The sequence below is a fragment of the Balaenoptera ricei genome, chromosome 14 (genome assembly GCF_028023285.1).
Source record: "Balaenoptera ricei isolate mBalRic1 chromosome 14, mBalRic1.hap2, whole genome shotgun sequence".
In the NCBI taxonomy this organism is placed as follows: Eukaryota; Metazoa; Chordata; class Mammalia; order Artiodactyla; family Balaenopteridae; genus Balaenoptera; species Balaenoptera ricei.
In genome coordinates this window covers 9778423-9801414 of record NC_082652.1, presented here as the reverse complement: position 1 = coordinate 9801414, position 22992 = coordinate 9778423, and the positions used below count along the sequence as shown (strand labels likewise).

Genomic DNA, 22992 nt, shown 5'->3' with positions numbered 1-22992 from the left:
TTCAACCGTTATCAGTGAGTGATTCATCTTGTTTCCCCTTATTCCCCTCTTCCCCATTATCACTTGTAGTCTTTTGAAGGGGAGTGAAGTTGTTTTGAGGCCCTAGGAAAGATTAATGACCAGTGGGTAAAACCAATGGGAGAGAGAGTAGAGTTCACTATAAGGAAGCACTCTTTGTGTATTAGAGGGGATTGATGCTTTGGAAGGTAGATAGCACCTACTCCTGGAGAAGCTCAAAGAGAGGACTGGAACTGCACTGTCCAGTATGGTAGCCACCATCCATCCATATCTGGCTATTTACATTAAAAAAAATTTTTTTTTAATGTGGCCTGCATTTTAAATTTGATTAATTAATTTATTTTTGTCTGCACCACACGGCGTACAGGATCTTAGTTCCCCCACCAGGGATCCAACCCGTGCCCCCTGCAGTGGAAGCGTGGAGTCTTAACCACTGGACCTCCAGGGAAGTCCTGCTATTTACATTTAGAATTAAGTTAATTAAAATTTTAAAAAAATCAGCTCCTCAGTCACACTAGCCATATTTCAAGTGCTCAGCCACCACATATGCCTAGTGGCTACCAGATTGGGCAGCATGGATATAGAACTTTTTTTTAAATTCATTATAGAAAGTTCTGTTGGACAGCACTGGACTTGAGCACCCAGGATTCCTTTTTATCCGAATCTTCCGGAGCTTTTGGTATGTCTAGGTCGTATCTAATTGTGCATGGCTTTATGGCTAAGCCCCCTTATCCCTTCCTCGAAGTAAAACTTCGTTTGAAGAATTGTCCCTGCCCCCCCGCCCCGCTGCACAATTCTAGTGTGTGCTGTAATATGAGGAAAATAATTGTATTAGCTAACAATTATTAAGCAGTTAATAATGTGCCAGGCATTGTTCTTAAGCCAAGTTGTCTATATGGAATATCATTTAATTTTCACAACCTAATGAGAAGTTATTATTATTTTTTTTGAGAGCGTACTATTTTTGTCACCATTTTGTAGATCTTGAAATTAAGACACAAAGAGCTGAAGTCATGAGGTTAAGGTCACAGAGCTGGGAAGTGATAGGGCCAGAATTCGAACCCAAGGAGTTTGCAGCAAACTGAAATAAGTTCTTGTGGGGATGGTTCTTGAAACATTGATTCTAGATGATTATGTGGCTGCATTAATCTGGCGGTTGTTCTGTGTGAATTTAGAGTTGCCAGCCCTCAGTTTGCTAAAAAACTCTAGCTTTTTATTATGTTTGGGTTGTCATGACCTGCTCCCTACTGCCATCTTGTTTGACTCATCTTTTCAGTGAGGAAGTAGTTATTCAATAAGTATTATAGAATTTCCCTTTCTAATAAAAAGACTGAAATGGGAAGAACAAAATGACTCACCTAATTGAGTTAACTTTAAGAACTGGAATTAGATTTCTAGTTTTTAGTTAATTGTCCTTTCTCTTGACGGCTGTAATTTTTCTGTACTATAAAGAGAAATTGAATTAGTCAATATTTGTCATAATTCACATAAATTATACTATATACTTAATTTATTCAACAATTCAGAGTACTTACTTTGTGCCAGGCTCTGTTCTTAAGCCCTGGGCACTCAGTGGTGAATGAGACAGAAGTGTTTGCCCTCATGAGGTATATATTCTGGAGGTGAGGGATGGACAGAGACAGAAAGAAAAAAAAGGAACATGTAATAAAATTTCAGTTATTAAGTGCTGTAATATACTAAGTATTAGTTACTTAAGTACTAAAACAGCAATATAATAGTAGTTGGGGAGCTACTTTTGATGGGTTGGTCTGGATAAGCCTCTCTGAGGAGGTGACATCTAAGTAACAAGAAGCAGTCAGCCATGTGAATATTTGGGGGAACAACATTATTACAACTCTGTTGGAAGGGAGTTTGAGGTATGTAGTATTCTTACTATGCCAAAGAATATCAGTTGTATCCATACAAGTAGTCTGGTTCTAGAAATTTGGATCAGTGAAGTATTTTGACTATGTATATTTGTCACGCAGGCTTGTTCAAATAGTTGTAGAAAATGGTGAATGACATGTATAGGTGCCGTGTTGAAAAGTAGTGACGAATGACCAGAATGGTGAAAAATGAAAAAGTAAACAGTTCTTCAATTACGTTGTCTGTTGGGAGTACCAGTAGAAATTGCATGTGTTTCCCCCCCCCACCCCCGGCCCCACCACAGATTTTGAAACAATAATGGAAGGGAATTTTATTCTTAGATTATTTAATGTGTTGCAGTTATCAGGTGTGCTCTTGGATTGTTTATATATATTTTTTATTTGATAATTCCAGTGGTGAATGAGACAGGTACGGTATACATATGAAAATATGTTTTTAATTTTCTGTCCTAGACATAACCTCTGAAGTGTAAGCAGCCGAAGGCAAGGCTGTGTTCATTTTGCTTAGTCAGTAAATATCTGTTAAATGTAAAGTTTTAAAAAGCCACAATTTTTGAGTGCTTCCTCTGCGCCAGACTCTTTGTTTTTAAATTTTACAACCTTAATGAGGTATAATTGACACACAGTAAATCCCACATTTTAAAGAGTACAATGTAAGTTGTAATAAATTTTGACCAAATGAACGTGTATCTTTTGCATATTATTTGATCAACAACCTTGTGACCTTTCTTATTATTTCCATTGTACAGATAAGCAAACTGGGGGCCACAGTGGTTAAGTAATAACCTTTCTGGGGTCACAGTAAGTGGCTGAGCCAAGATTTGAAATAGAGTTGTCTGAAAAGTGGCCCTTTGCCTTTTAGTATGCTCTCTGTTTTTAAGCACTGCACTCTGGAGTCCTAGTGCTTTCGGTTTCCCTTAGTCAGGGAATGTCTGAAATCTTTATAATTTATCCACAGTCCCTTCTTAATTGTTTCTTTTGCTCTTGGTGTATTGATGTTGTCATTTGCAGCAAAAAAGAGTTTTAAATCTTGATCTCAAGTCCCGTTTATCTATTTTTTCATCTGTTGTTTGTGCTTTTAGTGTCATATCTGAGAATCCATTGCCAAATCCATTGAAGATTTATTCTCATGTTTTTTGCCCTAAGAATTTTATAGTTTTAGCTCTTACATTTACATCTTTAATCCATTTTGAGTTAATTTTTATATATGATATGCAGTAGGGGTCCAGATACATTCTTTTGCAGGTGGATATCCAGTTGGACCAGCACTATTTGTGAAAATACTAATCTTTCCCCATTGAATTGTCCTGGCACTTTTCTCAAAAATCAGTTGACCATAAATGTAAAAGAGTTTATTTCTGGACAGTTAATGCTATTTCATTGATCTGTATGTCTGTCCTTACGCCATTACCATGCTGTCTTGATTACTCTAGCCTCCCTAGATTATTTTGAAGCAATTCCTGACATCATGACATCTCTTCTGTAAATATTTCAGTATAGTATCTAAGAGAATGGAAACCATTATCACATTTTAAAAAATTAACATTAATTCCTTAGTATTTTTTTATGTCCCATTAGTTCAGGTTTTCCCTTTTTTGTCTCTTAAAAGAAAAACAAAACCCCTTTACTGAGGTATAATTAACATACAGTAAAATTCACCAATTTTAAGTGTATAATATAATGAATTTTTAACTTCACATTTATTTGGTTATAATTTACATACCATCAATTTCAATTTTTTTTAATACTATATTTATTTATTTATTTATTTTTGGCTGTGTTTGGGTCTTCGTTGCAGTGCGTGGGCTTCTCACTGCAGTGGCTTCTCTTGTTGCAGAGCACGGGCTCTAAGCGCGCAGGCTACCGAAGTTGCAGCATTGCAGGCTCAGTAGTTGCAGCACGTGGGCTCTAGAGCGCAGGCTCAGTAGTTGTGGCGCATGGGCTTAGTTGCTCTGCGGCATGTGGGATCTTCCTGGACCAGGGATCGAACCTGTGTCCCCTGCATTGGCAGGTGGATTCTTAACCACTGCACCACGAGGGAAGTCCCTCAATTTTTTTTTTTAAGTTTAAGTTTTAGGGTTTCTTTGGATCTGCCTTTAGTTTGGGGGGGGGGTGTGGCAGGTTTTTTGAGGTATAATTTACATACAGTAAACTCATCCTGTTTAAAGTTCTTTTTAGTTTTGACAAATGTGTATAGTCATATTGTCAATAACACAGTTAAGATATACTACCCTATAAAGTTCCCTCTTGTGCCTTTATATTAATTAAATCCCCTCCCTTGACCCTCAGCTCTTAGAATCATTGATCTGATTTCTACATCTGTAGTGCCTTTCCAGAATGTCATGTAGATGGAATCATGGATTATGTAGCTTTTGGTGTCTGGCTTCTGCTTAGTCAGTAAACACAATGCTTTTGAAATTCATCCATGTTGTGTGTAGTATGTATCAGTAATTTGTAACTTTATAACCGAGAAGTATTCCATTGTTAAGGATATGCTACCACAGTTCGTGTATTCATTCACTAGGTAGTGGACATTTGGGTTGTTTTCAGTTTTTGGTTATTATGAATAAACTAGCTACTAACATTCATATTCATTCCTCTTGTATAATTACCTAGGAATGGGATTGCTGGGTTTTAAAAGTATGTTAAACTTTATGACAGACTGCCAAACTCTTTTCCAAAATGGCTGTACTGTTTTCCATTTCCACCAGCAGTGTATGACAGTTTCAGCTTCTTGGTATCCTCACTAGCAGTTGGTATTGTCAGTCTTTAATTTTACCCAATAAATCTTATTTGGTTAAATGACTGTATAAGCCTTTTTTGCCCATTTATTGGGCTATTTGTCTTTTTTTAAAATATTTATTTATTTATTTATTTATGGCTGCGTTGGGTCTTTGTTACTGCGTACGGGCTTTCTCTAGTTGTGGAGAGCGGGGGCTATTCTTCGTTGCGGTGCATGGACTTCTCATTGCAGTGGCTTCTCTTGATGCAGAGCATGGGCTGTAGGCGCACTGGCTTCGATAGTTGCGGCTCGTGGGCTCTAGAGCACAGACTCAGTAGTTGTGGCGCACGGGCTTAGTTGCTCCGCGGCATGTGGGATCTTCCCGGACCAGGGATCGAACCCGTGACCCCTGCATTGGCAGGCGGATTCTTAACCACTGTGCCACCAGGGAAGTCCAGGCTATTTGTATTATTAATAAGTTTTTTGTATATTCTGCGAAGTCCATTATCAGACATATTTTGCAAATACTTCCTTGTCTGAGGATTGACTTTTTATTTTCTTAACAGTGTCTTTTAAAAAATTCTTTATTGGAGTATAGGGTTGTTTTTTTTTTTTATACCGATAACATACATTTTTACCATCCTAACCATTTTTTTTTTAATTTATTTATTTATTTATTTGGCTGCACCGTGTCTTAGTTGCGGCACTAGGGATCTTCATTGCTGCATGGGGGATCTTTTAGTTGTGGCATGTGGGATCTTTAGTTGTGGCGTGCAAACTCTTAGTGTCGGCATGTGGGATCTAGTTCCCTGACCAGGGATCGAACCCAGGACCCCTGCATTGGGAGCATGGAGTCTTAGCCACTCTACCACCAGGGAAGTACCCTGGAGTATAGTTGATTTACAGTGTTGTGTTAGTGTCAGGTGTACAGCGAAGTGAATCAGTTATATTAAATACATATACATATATCCACTCTTTTTTAGATTCTTTTCCCATATAGGCCATTACTTAACAGTGTCTTTAAAAGCACAGAATATTTTAAAATTTGATGAAGTCTGATTTGTCAATTTTTTGCTTTTATGGTTTATATTTTTTCTGTCTTCTCTGAAACCTTTGCCTAACCCGAGATCATAAAGGTTTACAACTATCATATGATCCAACAGTTCCACTTCTAGGTATTTATCCAAAGAGAATGAAAACACTTGAAAAGATATATGTACCACATGGTCATTGCAGCATTATTTACAATAGCCAAGATATGGAAACAATCTAAGTGAAATATATGTATACAATGGAGTATTACTCAGTCATAAAAGAGAACGAAATGTTGCCGCTTGCAACAACATGGATGGACCTCAAGAGCGTTATGCTAAGTGCAATAAGTCAGACACAGAAAGATATTGTAGGATCTCTCATATATGTGGTTATCTTAAAAAAAAAAAAACTAAAAAACCAAGCTCATAGATACAGAGAGCAGATTGATGATAGCCATAGGCAGGGGGTGGGGGGTGGGAGAAATTTTTTTTTAAGTTTTATTTAAACCTTTTATGATTAGGTCATTGATCCATTTTGAGTTAGCCTTCTAAGCTTTCTTCTAGTAGGGTTTTTTTGGTAGATTCTCTGCATAATAATCGTGTTGTCTTTTATTAAAGACAGTTTTCCTTCTTCTTGTCCAAACATTGTGCCTTTTATTTCTTTTTCTTACATTATTACGTAAGCTAGAACCTCCAGTTCGAGTGTCTCATCATTTTATTTTTCTTTTACAGTTTGTTCTAATGAGGGCCCACATGAGGTTCACAAGTTGTTTGCTTATGTCTCAGGTCTGTTTTAATCTACAGTTTACCTTACCTCTTCATCATTTTATCCTGGGTGCTTTTGATTTGGTGGTCACTACAAAGTCCTTGTCTTTCTGGAACTTGCTCATAGTATTGTCATCAAATGTACATTAGTAGAATACCTTAATTTTTTTTTTCCCCAATAGGTGGATCGACCTCAATTGAATTGCATTTTAAGACCTAAAAATAATTAAATGAGAGCAAGAGTACTTTCATGACATTTCTCAATTATGTGTACATTAAACTTTTGTGGAAAGTATATAGTGCTAGTAAGTTTCTTGTAGAAGTACTAGTTTGTGTAAAACAGCAGTAGACTTTATTTTTTATTTTTTTTATTTTTTAGTTAATTTATTAGGCTGTGCTGGGTCTCCATTGTGGCGCTCGGGCTTCTCCAGTTGCGGTGCAACGGCTGCAGAGCGTGCAGGCTTAGTTGCGGTATTGTGGGATCTTAGTTCCCCGACCAGGGATCGAACCCGGGCCCCCTGCATTGGGAGTGTGGAGTCTTAACCACTGGACCACCAGGGAAATCCCCAGTAGACTTTATTTTTAGATTGCACTTATTGACATTGCAGCCACATTTTTTCAGTTCAGAGGTCAGCAAATTCTGCTTGTAATGACCCAGATATTTTAGGCTTTATGAGCCGTGTAACTTCTCTGTTGCATATTGTTCTTGGCTTTTTTTTTTTTTTTTTTAACGCTTTAAGAAATTAAAACCATATTCACTCAAAGCCCAGACAAAAACAGGTTTGTGGGCTGTAGTTTGCTGATGCTTGATTTAGAGAATTATTACAGATGGTCCCTGACTTAGGACAGTGTGAAAGCAATAAGCGTTCAGTAGACACCCTACTTCGAATTTTGAATTTTGATCTTTTCCCAGGTTAGCTTTATGTGGTATGATACTCTCTCATGATGTTGGTCAGTGGCAGCGAGCTGCAGCCACACGATTACGAGTGGTAAGCACTTACAACCATTCTGTACCCATATAATCACTCTGGTTTTCACTTTCAGGACAGTGTTCAGTAAATTACATGAGATCTTCAACACTATGATAAAATGGGCTTTGTGTTAGATGGTTGTGCCCAAGTGTAGACTAATGTAAGTGCTCTGAGCACATTTAAGGTAGGCTAGGCTAAGCTATGATGATCGGTAGGTTAGATATATACATGTATTTTCGACTTTCAGCTTACACCATAGGTTTATCAGGACATAATCCCATCATAAGTTGAGGAAGATCTTTACTTTGAAAGCTTTCATGTTCATTTTTTTTCTTTCTTCTCTGACTGGGCTTGTTAATTCGTTAAATATTTATTGTGTATATCATATGTGAAGCACAGTTCCTCTGTGCTAATTTTGGTAGATGGTAAAAAGATGGACAAGATCCTGTCTGCCAGTCTTGGTTATTTAGCTTTCATTTCATCCAAGAGCTCCTGATTGAGGCCACAAGTGGGTTTTGAAATCCAGGAGTTTCTTTGGCTACATGATGTGCCTTTTGGGATGGCATCTGTTTCGGTACCGCCTAATTTTCTCAAAGGCATTGGCTGCTGACCACACGGTTTTCTCTAGTGTGGGGCTGTGACTCCCTGGAGGAGCCATCATTATCTGCTTTGCACAAAAGCACCATGTTGTCAGGTGATGGCCCTGGGTAGTGGGCATATGATAGGTTCACTGGTAACTATAATGCAGAGCAGATTATGCTAAATTCCAGTCTAGAGAGTTGAAGAGAGCACCATGTATTTGATTGGGATGGCATAATCCAAGGAAGGCTTCTTGAAAAGGTGGCATTTAAGGCTGGGCAAGTTTTTTTATTACAAAAATTTAAAGATATTTTAGACAATAAAGTAGATAGAAGTTAATCATTCACAGTTCCTAATTTTAAAAAATTTTGTTTATAAATAACTTTAGAGTTATAGAAAAGTTGCAACAATTGTACAAAGAATTCTTCTATACTCTTCACCTATATTCTTCAAGGAACTTTTCACTCCATTTTTTCATTTTCTCTCTCGTTAAAATTAATACATACATACATAATTAATATAAAATTTAAGTAGTTTTATTAAACATATGAGAGACGTGCCCCTTAGTTCTAAATACTTCAGAGTGTATTTCCTAATAACAAGGATATTCTCTTACAAAACCACAGTACAATTGTCAAAATAAGGAAATTAATATTGTGCCAAATTATTATCTATTGACCTTATTCAGATTTTACTAATTGGTCTTCTAATGTTCTTTACAAGCCCCCCCCCGGCCCCCCCCCCAAAAAAAATCTGGTCTAAGAACCAATCCAGGTTTATATGTTAAATTCAGTTGTCATGTCTTGTTGGTCTCCTTTAATCTGAAGTAGTTCCTTAGTCTTTCGTGATTTGACACTTGGATATTGCAGGTTATTTTGTAGAAGTCCCTCAACTAGGGTTTGTCTGATGTTTCCTCATGATTAGATTCAGTTTATACATTTTTGGCGAGAATACTGCAGAAGTGATGCATGTGTTCTCATTGCCTGAGAGGAGGTGAATGATGTACATTTATCCCATTGCTCATGCTGTTAGCTTTGGTCACTTGATTAGGATGGTGCTGGGCTCCTTTTCTGCAAAGTTATTTTTCACTTTGTCATTAATCAGTATCTTGTGAGGAGTTGCTTTGTGATTATGTAAATATCCTGTTTCTACTTTACTAGATTAGCATTCATTGGTGATTTTTGCCTGAAACAGTTATTACTGTGGTGGTTACCAAATGGTATCCTTCTAATTCCATCATTCCTTCTACATTTATTAGTTGGAGTTCAGTTGTCAGGTTGATAGTATGACAAGGAAATGGAGCATGAGACAACTCTCTAGGTGAGGAGCAGGGCTCTGGGTCAGGATGGTACAGATAATTTCTGTGAAGAGTTCATCTCCATTGGCCCAGGACTTATGTGAAAATGGCACACAGAGTCCAGCTGGAATGCCTCTTCCTTCTTCCTGATGAATTGACCTTTTTATCATTATAAAATGTCCCTCTTTATCTCTAGTGATATTTTTTTTTGTTTTAAAGCCTATGTTGTCTGATATTAGTATACCCACTCTAGCTTTCTTGTTTGATGCTATGTCTTTTTCCATCTTTTTACTTTCAATCTATTTATATCTTTCAGTCTCAAGTATCTCTTTTATAGACAGTTTGTAGTTGGATCTTCTTTTTTTTTTTTTTTAAATCAAGTTAGCCTATGTTAAGCAATGATTTTACCAATTTACTCTCAGTTGCCTTTGACCACAGTCTGCACTGTTTCTGAGAGCACCCTTAGGCATGAACTTCTCTACGCACTGTTGCAAATGAATTTCATTTGGAGCTTACCTTTTTTTAAAAAATTTATTTTTTTATGTTTGTTTGTTTGTTTATGGCCCCTGTGTGGCTTACGGGATCTTAGTTCCCTGACCAGGGATTGAACCCGGGCCCTCGGCAGTGAAAGTGCAGAGTCCTAACCACTGGACCGCCAGGGAATTCTCTGTTTTTTTAAATTGTGGTAAAATATACATAACACGGAAGTTACTGTTTTAACCATTTTAAATGTGTGGTTCACTGTCATTAAGTACATTCCAGTTGTTGTACTACTACCACCTCTATTAAGTTCTAAAACATTTTCACCCCCAAAGGAAGCCCTATACACATTAAGCATTTGCTTCTAATTCCAACAGTCCCCCAGCCCCTGGGATATACCATTCTACTTTCTATTTCTATGAATTTGAGTACTCTGTGTATCTTACATAAGTAGAATCATGTAATAGTTGTCCTTTTGTGTATGTCTTATTTCACTTTGCATGTCTTCAGGGTTCATTCATGTTGTAGCATGTATCAGAACTTCATTTAAGACTGAATAATATTCCATTGTATGGATGGTACCACATTGTGTTTATACATTCGTCAGTGGACATTTGGTTTTTTCCCACCTTTTGCCTTTTGTGAATAAAGCTGCTCTGAACATTGGTGTACAAATATATGTTAAAATCTCTGCTTCCAGTTATTTTGGGTATACATTCAGAAGTGAGATTCCTGGATCATATGATAATCCTATGTTTAGTTTTTTGAGGAACTGCCATACTGTTTTCCACAGTAGCTGCACAGTTTTGCATTCCTAGAAACAGTGTACAAGAGTTCCAGTTTCTCCACATTTTTGTCAACACTTGTTATTTTCTGTTTATAATAGCCATTGTTTGTTTGTTTATAATAGCCATCGTAGCTCATTGTGGTTTTGATTTGTATTTTCCTAATTACCAGTGTGATTTGAGCATCTTTTCATGTGCTTGTTGGCCAACTGTATAAACTTCTTTGGAGAAATGTCTATTCAAGTCTTTTGCCCATTTTTGAACTGAGTTGTATGTTTTTTTTGATGTCGAGTTGTAGGAGTTCTTTATGTATTCTAGATATTAACCCGTTATGAGATGTATGCAGGTAGTTTCTACTGTTCTGTGGGTTGTCTTTTTACACTCTGATACTGTTTTTTGCACAAAAGTTTTTAATTTTGATGAAATCCTTTTTATACATATTTTTTCTTATGTTGTATGCCTTTGGTGTCACAGTTAATAAATTATTGCCGAATTCAAGGCCATGAAGATTTTCCCTTTTTTTTTTCCTAAGAGTTTCATAGTTTTAGCTCTTAAATTTAGGTCTTTGGTGCCTTTTTTTGGGGGGGGGGGCGGGGCTGCGTGTGTCTTAGCTGCAGCAGGTGGGATCTTTCATTGCAGCAGGTGGGATCTTTCATTGCAGCGCGCAGGCTTCTCTCTAATTGTGGTGCATGGGCTACGTTGCCCCACGGCATGTGGGATCTTAGTTCCCCGACCAGGGCTCAAACCTGCGTCTCCTGCATTGGATGGTGGATTCTTAACCAGTGGACCACCAGGGAAGTCCCCAGAATCATTTGTTGAAGAGACCTTCCTTTGAATGATCTTGACCCCCTTGTTAATAATCAATTGCCCGTAAATATGAGGGTTTATTTCTGGGCTCTGTATTCTATGCCATTGGTTTTTTGTTTTTGTTTTTGTTTTTTTTTTTTTTTACAATATAGTTCTTTTTTTTTTTTTTTTAATTTATTTTGGCTGTGTTGGGTCTTCGTTTCTGTGTGAGGGCTTCCTCTAGTTGCGGCAAGCGGGGGCCACTCTTCATCGCGGTGCGCGGGCCTCTCACTATCGCGGCTTTTCTTGTTGTGGAGCACAGGCTCCAGATGCGCAGGCTCAGTAGTTGTGGCTCACAGGCCCAGCTGCTCCGTGGCATGTGGGATCTTCCCAAACCAGGGCTCGAACCCGTGTCCCCTGCATTGGCAGGCAGATTCTCAACCACTGCGCCACCAGGGAAGCCCTATGCCATGGGTTTTTATGTCTGTCCTTAGGCCGGGACCACACTCTTTAGATTACTGTAGCTTTGTGATGAGTTTTGAAATTGGGAAGCCACACTTTGCTTTTGATTTTCGTGTATCTTTAAATGTATAATAATTTTTCCTGCATATTTTGTTTTCTTCACATGCCATTATTTGTAGAAGGAACTGTCATCTCTTAAGTCAAATTTACCACATTCTGGATTTAACAGACTTGTAACCTCATGGTATCAGTTACTTTACTCTTCTACCCAATGTTCCCTGTAAATTGGTAGATCTATACACTTGACTAAATCCAGGCTTCCATTGTGTCATATCCGAAGGCTTTTTTTTTTGACTTAAGGAAATTGTAAAAAACAAGAAGAACGATATAATGAACCCCTGCACACCCATCACCTGGCTTCAGCAGTTACCAACTCATGCCAGTCTTTTTTCATTTATAGCCCCATCTATTTTCTCCCTCCTGTATTATTTTGAAGCAATATGAACTCTTTATTATTATTTTTGTAAATTTCTTTATATTAATTTGACTAGCATTTTGAATCACATTTTAACCTCATGTTCAGTGGTTATTGGAAATTTAGAATCCTGGATATTGTTGTTTTGCTAAATCTGATCTGTCACATTATAGGTATATTTAGGACTAAGATATGATCTTAGCTTTTTTTGAGAGTCTTTTTTTGTTTGTTTTTTACTGTATGAAATATTAGAATGCTTTTCCTGAAATACTAAAGGAAAAGAGTAAAAGTCAAGCATAATCTGAGTGGATCCAAAATGAAAAAAACAAGAATGAACGTGGGCTTTACCAGTTTCAGAGAATGTTACTGTGGTATGCTAACATTCCCTTTGGGTGTCCACCCACCTCGTAGATCAGTGGAAATCAGTGGTTTCTATACTGATTTTGTACCACTTTTATATCACTCTCTGAGTCTTTTATTTTCCTTACTGACCAGGTTGTTCTACTAAGTAAACTGTATTGTTGAAACAATTGCTCTTTATTAGTCAAAGATACAACTGTACAATCAATAAAAAAATAATGTGACTTCTGTAACAGAGTTTTATGTTTTACATTCTTTTAAATAGTATTGTGGGGATGCTGCATAAGTTTAAGGGCACTTAATTCGTGTCATTTGTTTAAGTCTTTTAACTGTGGCATCACAGCAGCCACTAGGATAAGATAAAATGGCAAGACGTAGCCATTATTTTATAGTCTTTGACGGGACTTCCCTGGTGCTCCAGTGGCTAAGACTCCATGCTCCCAATGCAGGCGGCCAGGGTTCAATCTTTGGTCAGGGAACTAGATCCCACATGCCGCAAGTAAGAGTTCGCATGCCGCAACTAAAGATCCCACACGCGGCAACGAAGATCCCGCATGCCACAACTAAGACCCAGCGCAGCCAAACAAATAAATAAACAAAATCTGTTTGTCTTTGGCTGCAGACTACAAATAAATAGAGAAACAGTACATTCAAATGGTATTTGAAAGATGTAGAAATTGGGTTAGGCTTTATTGTCAAGTTTATTCCTTGTGATACAATGTCAGAAAGGCAACATAACCTAGAAATGAAAAGTCTATACTTTGGATCACCTGGTTTAAATACCAGCTCTACTACTCTTGAACTGGATGATTTTGGTCAAGATATTTAGCTGCTAAGGTACAGTTTCCTTACCTGTAAAGTAGGGGAGAGATTTGACATAATGCTTACCATAGTGTCTGGTTTGTAATGTTTTATAAATGATAAATTATTGGTCATATTCCTTAGACTTTAGGAATTTCTCTATCTGTGCTGTGTGAGAGGTAGAATGTTAGAAGTGGAAGGAATCTCAGGTGATTTGATTGAAGACATTATTTTCTTTCTTTCTTTCTGTCTTTTTTTTTTGGCCATGCCACATGGCACGTGGGATCTTCCCCGACCAGGGATTGAACCCACGCCCCCTGCATTGGGAGCACGGAGTCTTAACCACTGGACCACCAGGGAAGTCCAAAGACATTACCTTCTAGATGAGAGAAGGTAGATGAGAGTTGGAGACAAAATCAGCTGACATCAGAGTGCTAATATCAGTCCTGCTTTTCTGAGAATTGGCACCATTCATACTGCTGGGCTTTTTCACCTGAATTGTGCTTCTCTTTGAATGTTTGAAGTTTGTGGCTTTATTTGAGTGTTGTGATTATTTTATTAGAATGAGATTCCAATACTGTTACTCAAGAGTAACTAATTTTACTTTATTAATTTTTTTTATCATTTCATAAAGGGCCTGATTTTTTCCATTGGAGCAAGCCTTACAGTGTATTATGTTTTCTAAGTTCACTTGAAAATAGAGTTCATGTTACTGGAAATTACTTGACAACTGATGTTGGTGTACTGCACTATTTCAGAGGGAGGGGTTTGGCAGGGAAAGGCACTTGTTATATAGATCCTGACAGAGGCACTTATTATTTAAAGTGAAAGTTTTTTGAATGATTCAACTTATTTTCAAATGTCTTTCTGCAGTTGTAAACACAGTACCTATTTTTAGAGGTGAGGGAAAAATATGGGCAGTAACTTGATGTTAGTCAAATATGTCAGTTAAATCAGGAATATAATCCATATTTTGCTCCTGGGTAGCTTTTTATAACAGAGTGAGTGGTTACTTTTGGAGTAGAGATTATTATATTTGGTATTGGTTATTTCTTTAAATAGGTTGTTTTTATTTTTACTTTATTTCATTTTGATTGTGGTCACATTTCTTTCCTCCTTCCTCCCTCCCTTGACCCCTACCTGTTCTGGGCCTCTGAGCCAGCAAAGCGCAGCGAGAGTCATACTTATGTAGCCTTTATACTTAATATTAGATGAGCCCTGCCCACAGATAGCCTGTGTGTTTTTGGATGGAATTATAAGATATTTCAAATTTGAAAAAAATTTTTAGCTTGTTTAGCTTGTTGAATTTCATAAATATAACATTTAATCTTTTCAGAGGCCGAAACAGTAGCAAAGGACTGCCTCAATCTACGGTGAGTAACTTTAATGTTACTTGTTTGGAAAAATTGATAACTAAAATGTGATTTCTAAACCACAGACCAAAAGCCAAGGCCAAAAAATAAATAAATAAATTGCCTTCTATCTCAGATAACCTTTGCAGATTAATATGGTTAGCTGTAAGACCATTAGCTATATCTGTTGGGGTTTTTTTTTAATATAAATTAATTTATTTATGGCTGTGTTGGGTCTTCGTTGCTGCTCACGGGCTTTCTCTAGTTGCGGTGAGCCGGGGCTACTCTTCATTGTGGTGCGTGGGCTTCTCATTCTGGTGGCTTCTCTTGTTGCGGAGCACGGGCTCTAGGCGCGCGGGCTTCAGTAGTTGCAGCGTGTGGGCTCAGTAGTTGTGGCTTGCAGGCTCTAGAGTGCAGGCTAAGTAGTTGTGGCACATGGGCTTTGTTGCTCCGTGGCATGTGGGATCTTCCCGGACCAGGGCTCGAACCCGTGTCCCCTGCATTGGCAGGCGGATTCTTAGGACTTCCACCTGCCACCAGGGAAGTCCTACCTGTTGTTTTTTAATGGTGACTCCATGTGTAAAATGCAGAATTATCTGTAAATTATATTTTTATTTTTCATGCTTAATAATAACAACTCATTTGTTCTTTTATAAATGACTAAAGGCAAATATAAATGATTAATGAGATAAATGGAACACTAGGACTGGAGTTTTCAAAACTTTGGGGTTTTGTTTTTGAATAATGTGCTATCTTTTATTCATTTTTCTCCCTGGAAAAGGGCCTTCTGGTTTTAAATTTTGGAACTTTATCAGTGAAATTAAACTGGGCACAAAGGACAGAATGTGCAAGTTCCACAAGATGCAAGAAATATAAATGAGAAGTTGTCACTATTTTTTGAGACTTCGCCTTTATTGTGGACAGATTTTCTTCTTCAGAATCAGGACACATGCTTCTGTAGTGTGTAATAAGGAGTGATGTGGTTTATTATACCTTAGAGCAATATCATTGATTCAGATATGCTAAGAGAAGATAGTCAAGGGTCTTCTACAGAGGTTCCCCTTCCACCCCATTTGTTTTATTTTGTTTTATTTTTTTTTTTAAGCATAGGATTGATTGATTGATTTATGGCTGCATTAGGTCTTCATTGCGGTGCACAGGCTTCTCATTGCAGTGGCTTCTCTTGTTACGGAGCACGGGCTGTAGGCGTGCAGGCTTCAGTAGTTGTGTCTTGTTGTCTCCAGAGCTCAGGCTCAGTAGTTGTGGCGCATGGGCTTAGTTGTTCCGTGATATGTGGGATCCTCCCGGACCAGGGCTGGAACCCGTATCCCCTGCATTGACAGGTGGATTCCCAACCACTGAGCCACCAGGGCAGTCCCTACCCCATTTATTTTTTAAGGTATATTTAACCCTATTTAGTGTACAGTTCTGTGACTTTTGATGTATACAATTGTGTAACCACCATCACAGTCAAGGTAATAGAACAGTTTATCACCTCCAGAAATCCCTCATGCCAGTTTGTAGTGAATCCTACTCTTCAGTCATTGACCTGTCTTCTGTTCCTGTGGTTTTGTCTTTCCTCATATATGGAAGTTCACTTTTGCTTTTTTGTGTCATGTATAGTCAAAACATTGTTAGTTGTTATGACTGATTTCACTTTTGAAAACTTACACTCCATAAGGAGGCAAAAGATTGTAGTAAACCAAATCTCCCTTTAATGAGTGTAAGGTATTATAAACCTAAGTAAATATTTTGTAACAAAAGAAGTGTTAACTTTAATATATATACAAAGATAAATAATGAGTTCCAATAATGTTTTTTCTTAATATTCCAGATTTCTTTTGATGGAATCTATGCAAATATGAGGATGGTTCATATACTTACATCAGTTGTTGTAAGTTATCAGAGTATTGGGGAGAAACTGCCTTGTGAGTGGAATAAAATAATTTCATGAAGTTAAAATGTGAATGATTCTCAAAGTAACATTTCTTAGGTCATGTTTAATCAGGATGATTTAGAAAACAGATGAGAACTCTATTCAAGCCATTGCAACTCACTATAAAAGCGTTCTTGTTAACCCTGCTGTGTACGAAATAATGTTACTAGTTGATTGTCTTTAGTGCATTATTTTGTCACTTAATAAAACTGGAGTCAAAAATACTAAATTTCACTACTTAAACTTATACTGCAGACTCTGAGCAAGGCCTCCTGAAGAATTTTGAGAATTTGGTGTATTAATGTTTTAAAAATTTTTTATTCTGTCAGTGGTTACCTAATATGTTGAATGAAGCTATTAAAAAGTAAAATGAAAGCAGTTATCCCCCATGACTGCATAGCACAGTGTTTCTTTGATAAATTAATTGTATGTTTTTAGGGATCCAAATGTGAAGTACAAGTGAAAAACGGAGGTATATATGAAGGAGTTTTTAAAACATACAGTCCTAAGGTAATTTTTACTTTTTTTCTTTGTTTTAAATGTAAAACCCCTTGAATCATCAACTATTGTATATGTTTGTGTGACTTCCTTGTAGTGTTTATTAGTTTCTGATTTAGCAGTTTATAGTTGTGAGGCAGGTATGTTTGTCACATTTTCATGCTTTTAGTACTTTACCTTTAATGTGCTTTTTAAAACCACTTTGAATGATTTCGCTCTTCAGTTTCAAGTACTGATTACTTTATAGACGGGTTTGTGTATTCAAAAAGACTTCTTGCTCTTTTTGCTTATTAAAATATTTTCTGTCTTTGCAAGTATTATGGACTAGAAGAGTGATCTGGCGTTTCATTGTTTTCCTCTTTACCACTATTGTGCTTAAGACAGACCATGGTAGTAAAGACCAACTTTTAGATGAGAGGATTTTTGAATATTGGAATAGATAGTAGATCATATTTCTGAGAAAAAGGTATGATTATAAGGATCTCTTGAGATAATTTTTTACCAAAGGCATATAAGAAATAGTACCTTGATGTGCTAAAGAATTCATGTCAGATTTTATTTTATAAATGTTTTGAATATTTACTTATGTTATTCTTTCTAGTGTGATTTGGTACTTGATGCTGCGCATGAGAAAAGTACAGAATCCAGTTCGGGGCCAAAGCGTGAAGAAATAATGGAGAGTATTTTGTTCAAGTGTTCAGATTTTGTTGTGGTACAGTTTAAAGATATGGACTCCAGTTACGCAAGAAGAGGTGAGTTTTGATTTCCTAAATATGCTTTATGGTTTATTAGATATATTCAGGCAAAGACTCTCTGCACTGATCATACAGACTTTTCTTTTTTCTTTTTCTTTTTTTTTTTTAAGAAATAAGGGCTTTTTTGATTAAGACAAATGGAAATATTAATGCACTTTTGCTGGAAAATATTTAAAACCTCGGGGGAAGATTCCTTGGTACTTTTGGTAGGATAAATAATGAGAGTTTGTATTCTATTAAAAAACAGTTTGTAAAGAATTTTCTAAAGATTTATGATCAAGAATGCTACTGATTATACTCAACTAAAAATTTCTTGTCCCATTTGACTTACAGTGTTTTAGCTTATACGTTTTTAGTTTTATAATGTTTATAAATAATACTTATAGTTTTACTATGCTCGTTGTTCTATAAATACTTTAGTTTTTTAATTTGTAAAGAAATCAAAGCACAGGGCTAAGGGAGAAGGGCAGAGAGCTATGGATAGAAAATGATTGTCTAATGAAGTTGAAAAACGTAAGGAAGTAGAACACGTATACTGGAAGAAACATTCAGAGTATGGGACTATGTTTTAAGAGTATAAAAGCAGTGATGTAGTTATGTTAAAATTTAGTCTGTTTCAGGTGTCTATTGAGGAGGAAAATATGGGCATTGCTGTTACTCATTTGGAGAGCATACTCCGCAGTATTGAGTGTTCAATAACACATTGAAAGGCTCTCCTGAGCAATTTTGAAATTGGTTCTAAAATTCTCAAATGATTTTTTTGGGGGTGGGGTTCAAATTCTGTAGTCATTTCTATTGCAAATTATAACAGCAGTTTTTGATTTTCATTATTCAGTCTATACCAACAGTTGTTTTCATTGTTGCACTGATTCTTCTATGCTGTTATTTAGAAATTACAAGCCTCCAGAAAGTTAAAGCCTTTCTCTTGGACCTCTTAATAAGGTTTTCACCTTTAGTTAGATTGCTTTTTCAGAAGCTAGCCAGGCTAGGTACTCTGAAACTGCTTTTGCATTGCTGATGAAAGCACTGTTCTGATCTTGTATTTTCCTAATTGTCTGTGTCTTTGATTCACAACTCTTTGTCTAAGAGTCCTTCAGTGGCCCGTACAAGGAAACAAGTCTTTTTTTAGTGACTGCCTTTGGAGTTGATTATGTTTATGTCCAGGAGCACAAAATTATTTATATTTATACTTACACTATTGAAGTATTTTCACTGTTTTAAATTTAAAAAGTGACTTGGATCATAAGTCAAAAGGAAAAATAAAATTTTAGTTGAATTTATCACTTAGCACTCTGGAAAAAGTATTGGCAACAACAGCAACAGATGTTCCCTGGTCTATTGGGTACCAGGCTATTTAGCTAAAAGCCATTCACAGTATGCTTTGGTTTTTGTTCTTAAAGGGAATTGGCATTTCCCAAGTTTGGAAAGGTAAATATTACTTGAAGACATGTATAGTATCCATCCCATTCATTGATCCTCTTAAACATTTATGTCTTTAAATTTTTACTTTATTTTGTTTATTATTTTATTATGCCTTTATTTCTCAGGTAATTTGTGTTTATTGTAGAAAGCCAAGAAAATACAAATCAGAGCAACAGCTTTGACAGCGTTCAGTACACTCATAAGGGGATGAATGTATTTTACTATGTACATAAATAGTTTTTTTGATGAGGACATCTAGTAGTGGAGTAATTTCAGGTATTTTATTTAAAGACTGTAGTGGTTTAGTGAATTATAAATTCTGTCCAGTGCATAGTATCCTGAAAATAGTATTAAGTCATGTGTTTAGAATTTCAGTTCTCTTAATCCTGATTCTTAACACTATCCTGGCAGAAGTTGCCTCTATAAAAGTATTATTTTGGAGATACTATAGAGAAAAATTTTTTAGAGTAATTAACTGGCATGATTTATTGTGAAAATTAAGGCACTTAGTACTGCTTTTAGATTTATATTATTTTGTGTTAAACACATACTCAGATTTCTAGTCTCCTTGAGTAAAGGAAGGTAGGATTTAACTAGTGATTCTTATTGCTGGTTTCACATTTTAGTCTCCATGGGTTTTAAAAATTGCCTAGTTCTCACTTTTGGAGATTCTGATTTCATTGTAATTAGCCTGGGTGAGGCGCTGAGTATTTGATTCTGAGGTGTAGTCAGGCATGTGAGCCATGAGTTGCATACGATAAGATCCTAAGAATGGCTCTGTTCTGGAGGTCATGAGGATTTGTACTTTCTCTCCTTACCTCACAGTGCCCTTTCTGTCTCAGAATTGTAGATTATCTTGAATAGTCCCCACTGGTATCAGTTTGATACCACTTTGCTACGTTTTAAATGGGTAGATGGATTGAGGTTGTTGTTTTTTTTAAGGATTAATGGAAGTGAATGAGTGATAAGAACAAAAAAACTAATATTACCTCGTAGCTTCCTAAAAGAAGGGGGAAATTTGTTTCCTTTCTGAGCTTTTATCTTATAATTCTATTCTGTAATAGTACTGTCAAAATCTTAAGTTGATCATACGTAACTAAAATCAAGTGTCTATTCTATGTGTTGGACTCTGTGCTAAGCATTTTATGTGCATTTTTTCATTTAATCATCACAACTTCTTTCTGAAATGGGTGTGATTATTATCCACATGTTGTAGGTGAGGGAACTGAGGCATGATTAATTAACTTGATAAAGTGAGGACACAAATCCAGATGCTCTCTAACTCCAAGTCATGTTCTTAAACGTTGTCCTATAGTGACATAAATTATGTGGTCTAATTTATTGTTTAGCTGAGCTGGTTCAGAATTAATCTAGATTTACCTTAAAGGATTTCCCCACAAGTAAAGCCAAAAGTAAAAAACAAAATTCTCATGCAGTATAAATATGCAGATTATCATATTGTTCAAAAATTCTTTTCCTTTTTTTTTTTTTTAAAGTCTTCTTAAAAAATTTTTTTTTATTTTTGGCTGTGTTGGGTCTTCGTTTCTGTGCGAGGGCTTTCTGTAGTTGCGGCAAGGAGGGGGCCACTCTTCATCGCGGTGCGCGGGCCTCTCACTATCGCGGCCTCTCTTGTTGCGGAGCACAGGCTCCAGACGCGCAGGCTCAGTAATTGTGGCTCATGGGCCTAGTTGCTCCGCGGCATGTGGGATCCTCCCAGACCAGGGCTCGAACCCGTGTCCCCTGTATTGGCAGGCAGATTCTCAACCACTGCACCACCAGGGAAGCCCCCTTTTCCTTTTTAAATGTTTGGCTTTTCTTTTGGGGAAAACTTCTTAGAGTTAGTAAGGTCAATGTGGCTTTTAAGTTTTTAATGCTAACTTCATTGATTTTAATAAGGTTTAAAAGTCATTCATATACATATGCAAATGAATAATAGGCGTACAAATAATTGATATCTTAGGATATGGTGAATAAGTTTCATCTGACCTCTTGAATGTTGTACACATACCAGTTTGATTTATGGGCACAGTGAAAAGTAGCTTTACATCTTGCAAGCCGTGGGTTCATTTTGCACATGTGTAATTAGAAGAGACCATCAGATTATCACTGGAAAATTAGTGTGTGTTTTATCTTTTATCTGAATTCCAGTGCAGACAGATCTGGGATGCTCTCATTTTCCCCTTTTCATTTTGCCACCTATTTTTTAGGGCATTCAGCTGCCTTTGTGTCTGTCTACCTTGGAATTGGCATATTGTCGCTACTCAATTTTTACTTGGTTTTCTGTCTCCTTCCAACTTCCCTTTCTCATCTCCTTTTTTCCTTTATTCTCTTTCTGCTCTTCCTATTGCTCCTTTATTCATATTTTGCTCTTTGATTTTATACCCCAACTCAACTGTATTTTAGTTCTGTGGCTTCTCTTCTTTTGTACTTCCTTATTCCATTCTCTCTCATGCTTCTTTCTACTGCTTCATTTCCTTTGTACTATTCTCAGCCTGTAGAACAGAGATCAGCAGACTTAAAGCCTGTGGACCAAATCGACTCATCAATAAATAAAGTTTTGTTGAAACACAGTTATGCCCATTCATTTATGCATTGTCTGTGGCTGCTTTAATGCTACAGCGATAGAGTTGAATAGTTGTAATAGAGACTATATGGCTTTCAAAGCCAAAAAATGTTTACCATCTGGCCCTTTATAGGAAAAGTTTGCCAAGTCTAGACCTAGATTATTTTCCCTACTGCATTTCAGCTGTTATGGTTTTTCAAAAATACATATTGTACCAGCTTTAGTGAAATAACACAGAACATATTTTGTCTCAACACTCATCCTTTGACTCTAGATTCACCTAGTACAGTGTAATTTCATCTAATTCCTTATTTCAAGTTAGATTTAGTCTTCAGAATCACTTTTGCTTGCCAGCTCCTTTGTCACAGTAAGTGAAAAACCATACATGAGAAAATTGGTTATTGGGAATGCTCTCTATCATCAGCTGTCTGTCCCCTCCCCCATCTACAGATTTCTCTTCCCCCTTGCCATCATTGTTCTCTTTCCTTTGGCTTTAGTAGAGGAGATATCTCACTTCCTGTTTTTTTTTGTTTTTTTTTTTTTTTATTTATTATGTTTGGCTGTGTTGGGTCTTCGTTTCTGTGCGAGGGCTTTCTCTAGTTGCGGCGAGTGGGGGCCACTCTTCATCGCGGTGCACGGGCCTCTCACTGTCACGGCCTCTCTTGTTGCAGAGCACAGGCTCCAGATGCGCAGGCTCAGTAGTTGTGGCTCACGGGTCCAGTTGCTCCGCGGCATGTGGGATCTTCCCAGACCAGGGCTTGAACCCGTGTCCCCTGCATTGGCAGGCAGATTCTCAACCACTGCGCCACCAGGGAAGCCCTCACTTCCTGTTTAATCCCAGCTTCTCCAGTCATGCCCTTGACTCTGTCCATTTTACCATTCCTGGGTTCTTGCTCTTTTATGTCACCTCTCTGTGTCCAGACTCTTCAACCTCTTCCTTTCCACTTACTCTTTCCCTTTAGCCTGACAACCGGTTCAAGTCCTTCGCATCCTAAAAAGGATCCCTTTTTATCTTGAATTCTTCTAATTACTGTTCTGTATTCCT

The 22992-nt window shown here is 37.1% G+C and overlaps 1 protein-coding gene across 12 annotated transcripts in view; it reads left to right on the top strand.

Annotated features, from left to right (window-relative positions):
• ATXN2 (ataxin 2) overlaps positions 1–22992 on the top strand; it is a 131751-nt gene that overhangs the window by 17651 nt on the left and 91108 nt on the right. For all 12 annotated transcript variants that reach the window (XR_009497162.1, XR_009497161.1, XR_009497160.1 and 9 more), the window contains exons 2-5: positions 14758–14794; positions 16608–16667; positions 17148–17219; positions 17809–17959. Coding sequence is in view for 7 of the 12 variants with exons in the window: in XM_059893692.1 (XP_059749675.1) it covers positions 14758–14794; positions 16608–16667; positions 17148–17219; positions 17809–17959 (320 nt within the window). In the remaining 5 variants the exon portion in view is untranslated. The remainder of the gene's footprint in view (positions 1–14757; positions 14795–16607; positions 16668–17147; positions 17220–17808; positions 17960–22992) is intronic.